Source organism: Sardina pilchardus, chromosome 3, assembly GCF_963854185.1.
Source record: "Sardina pilchardus chromosome 3, fSarPil1.1, whole genome shotgun sequence".
NCBI classification, from domain to species: domain Eukaryota; kingdom Metazoa; phylum Chordata; class Actinopteri; order Clupeiformes; family Clupeidae; genus Sardina; species Sardina pilchardus.
This window is the reverse complement of record NC_084996.1, coordinates 27,310,821-27,313,320: the sequence shown is the minus strand read 5'-3', so window position 1 is coordinate 27,313,320 and position 2,500 is coordinate 27,310,821. Positions and strand designations below refer to the sequence as shown.

The 2,500-nt window shown below is 48.7% G+C and overlaps 1 protein-coding gene across 1 annotated transcript in view; it reads right to left on the bottom strand.

Moving 5' to 3' along the window:
• The window catches only part of grin2aa (glutamate receptor, ionotropic, N-methyl D-aspartate 2A, a), a 148,950-nt gene that overhangs the window by 12,534 nt on the left and 133,916 nt on the right, over positions 1–2,500 (bottom strand). The window contains exon 8 of the mRNA XM_062530987.1: positions 1,620–1,849. Within this exon, the coding sequence (XP_062386971.1) occupies positions 1,620–1,849 (230 nt within the window). The remainder of the gene's footprint in view (positions 1–1,619; positions 1,850–2,500) is intronic.

Sequence of the window (2,500 nt, the reverse complement as noted above, 5' to 3'; positions counted from 1 at the left end):
ATACACACATGGCCTTTGAGAAGTCTGTGAGATGAAACTATTGAGAGGCAATATAGAATTTATACTGCTGTCACAACCATTTCATAAAAGCAATGCCAGTGTGGTGTGCCCAATTAAAATCCTGCTCTCTGTCTCAACACTGGGAAGCATATGGGAAGATCTCTCTGTGTGTGTGACTCTCAAAGGGACAGATAGTGATCTTTGAATTCCTCAGAGGGCAGATGGGAATGCGTTTGAGAGCCACGCTGGGGTGGGGAGAGCTGTGTGTGTGTGTGTGTGTGTGTGGGAACCCATGCCGTGGCAACACACGCCAGGAGAAGCTTTAGCGTCTTCATCGGCGCCAGATCCGTTTGCTTTTGAACATTTGCCTGCCTGGCGTTCCACCCCACCCCTCGCCACCTTCTGCAATGAAGAATGAAGAGACCAGCCTGTTAAGTGGCGCACAGAAATGTGTTGAAACAAAGATTCGCAGCACACTTGGAAGGCAGGAAGCCCTCACGTTACAGAAAAAAAAATAAAAAAAATCTTTTTCTTTCGCCTCCAGCTGGGGGAGAGCCAAGTTGGCAAGTTGAAGAGCATAGCAGGGACCACCGCCGCACTGAATTTTTAAAGTGTCCTAATTAACACAATATGGCAAACAGCACCGTCAGCAGTATTAATTGACTTATTCTATTTACACGGCTCTATTTATGCACAGTCGTGATGCAGGCTTTAGCCCCCTTGTGTTGCTGAGGATGAGTCTGGGTGTGTTCATCCACCATGCTGGTTTAGAAAAACACTAGTCTAATCAGTTGTGACGTAATTGTTGATGAGGAAAGTAGTGCCTGTCCATTTTCTGGATGCGAACCTCTGTGTGGAATTCGATTCAGGGCCGTGATTTTTGTGCCCTGCGAAATAATCACTTTGTTAAGCTTCAGAGACCCCAATAAAGATTTAAGCAATTACTCTGCAAAGGGCTTACCGGGGGCCGCCTCAAAGTGCTTTTGTGGAGTTCGGGTTTTCGCCGGGGCTGCGGATTAAGCCCAAGTCTGTGTGCGGCGGATATGCCGGCCCGGTGCTTGATCAGCACAAAGACACGTCAATGGGAAGCGGCGGCTTTGGGCACTAGTGCGAGGTGGGGTTGTGCCCCCTGTGTCCCGTCCTGGCGGCCGCGCTCCAAAAACACGGCACCTTTAAGATAAAACCGTGGCCAGGCCCCTGCGACTGCACTGACCCGAGGACAGGGACTAGTGCTGCTGTGGCTTTTTTTTTTTGGAGAGAAAAGCCGGACATGTCCCTGCTGCTGTCATTCAGGTCCGGCATCGGAGAACAGTTTCTGACACGAGATGCTATCAAAGTGGCTGACACTTGGACTCCAGGGAGCTCTGTGTTTGTGTGGGTGTGTGTGTGTGTGTGTGTGTGTGTGTGTGTGTGTATGTGTGTGTTGGAGGGAGGGGGTGTCAGTGAGCATGTAAACATATACAAACAAATACATACAAAAACAAACCTTCCCGTCACTCAAACTGATGAGAGGTGGAGGTGTGTGCATGTGTGTCTCTGTATGTATGTGTGTGTGTGTGTGTGTGTGTGTGTCAGTGAACACGAACAAACGAAAAACAAAACAAACATAAATAACAAACCTTCCTGTCACTCAAACCAGTGACCTGGTCCACGAACTCCTCCTGGATCATGAAGGCGGCCAGGTTGGCAGTGTAGCTGGCCAGGAAGATGACAGCGAAGAAGGCCCAGACAGACACGATGAACTTGCTGGTGGTGCCTCGGGGGTTCTGCACCGGCACGGAGTTGTTGAACACCAGGCCCCAGAGTAGCCACACCGCCTTGCCCATGGTGAACGAGGGGCCGTGCGGGTCTGCGGGGACAAAGGACCAGGGTTAACCAAGGTTTGACCAGGGAGAGGCATTAAAGCTACACGACTTGATTGACCATGATTAACCAGGAATGACATTAAAGGTACACTGCTTGATTCTGGGAAAATGTTGTTTATACTTGAGCAACCAGTCCAATGTACATGTACTCCTTTCTCTGCTTGTGGACGAAATAAGTCGATTGGCTGGAACAGGGTATGGGGTCAGAGATTTTGTTTTGAGTGTCCAGCGCATACTGGCTGGACAAAGGTGAATGCAAAGACAAGGAGTCGGTTTATTCCAACCAGTAGACTACACTAGTGAGATATTCATCCAAAAGTACAACAAGGACACTCCATTGTGCAACTCTGTGTACATTTTGTCTTTGAACACGCTGCCCAGGGATGCATAATAAACCTCAAAAGGGACAACAACATTGTATCATATATTGCATTGTTTGACACCAAAGGTACACTCTTCGATTCTGGCGACAGGTAGTTTATATTCGAGCTCAGCAGTCAATCCAATGTGAATGGCTGGAGCAGGGTATAGCTCATTGTGTATACGGAGCTAGAACACACGGCGTGTTTCGGCGGAATGCGATGAAAGGCCCCATAGAATTCTAATCAGGCAGTGCACCATTAAGCCTCAGACTG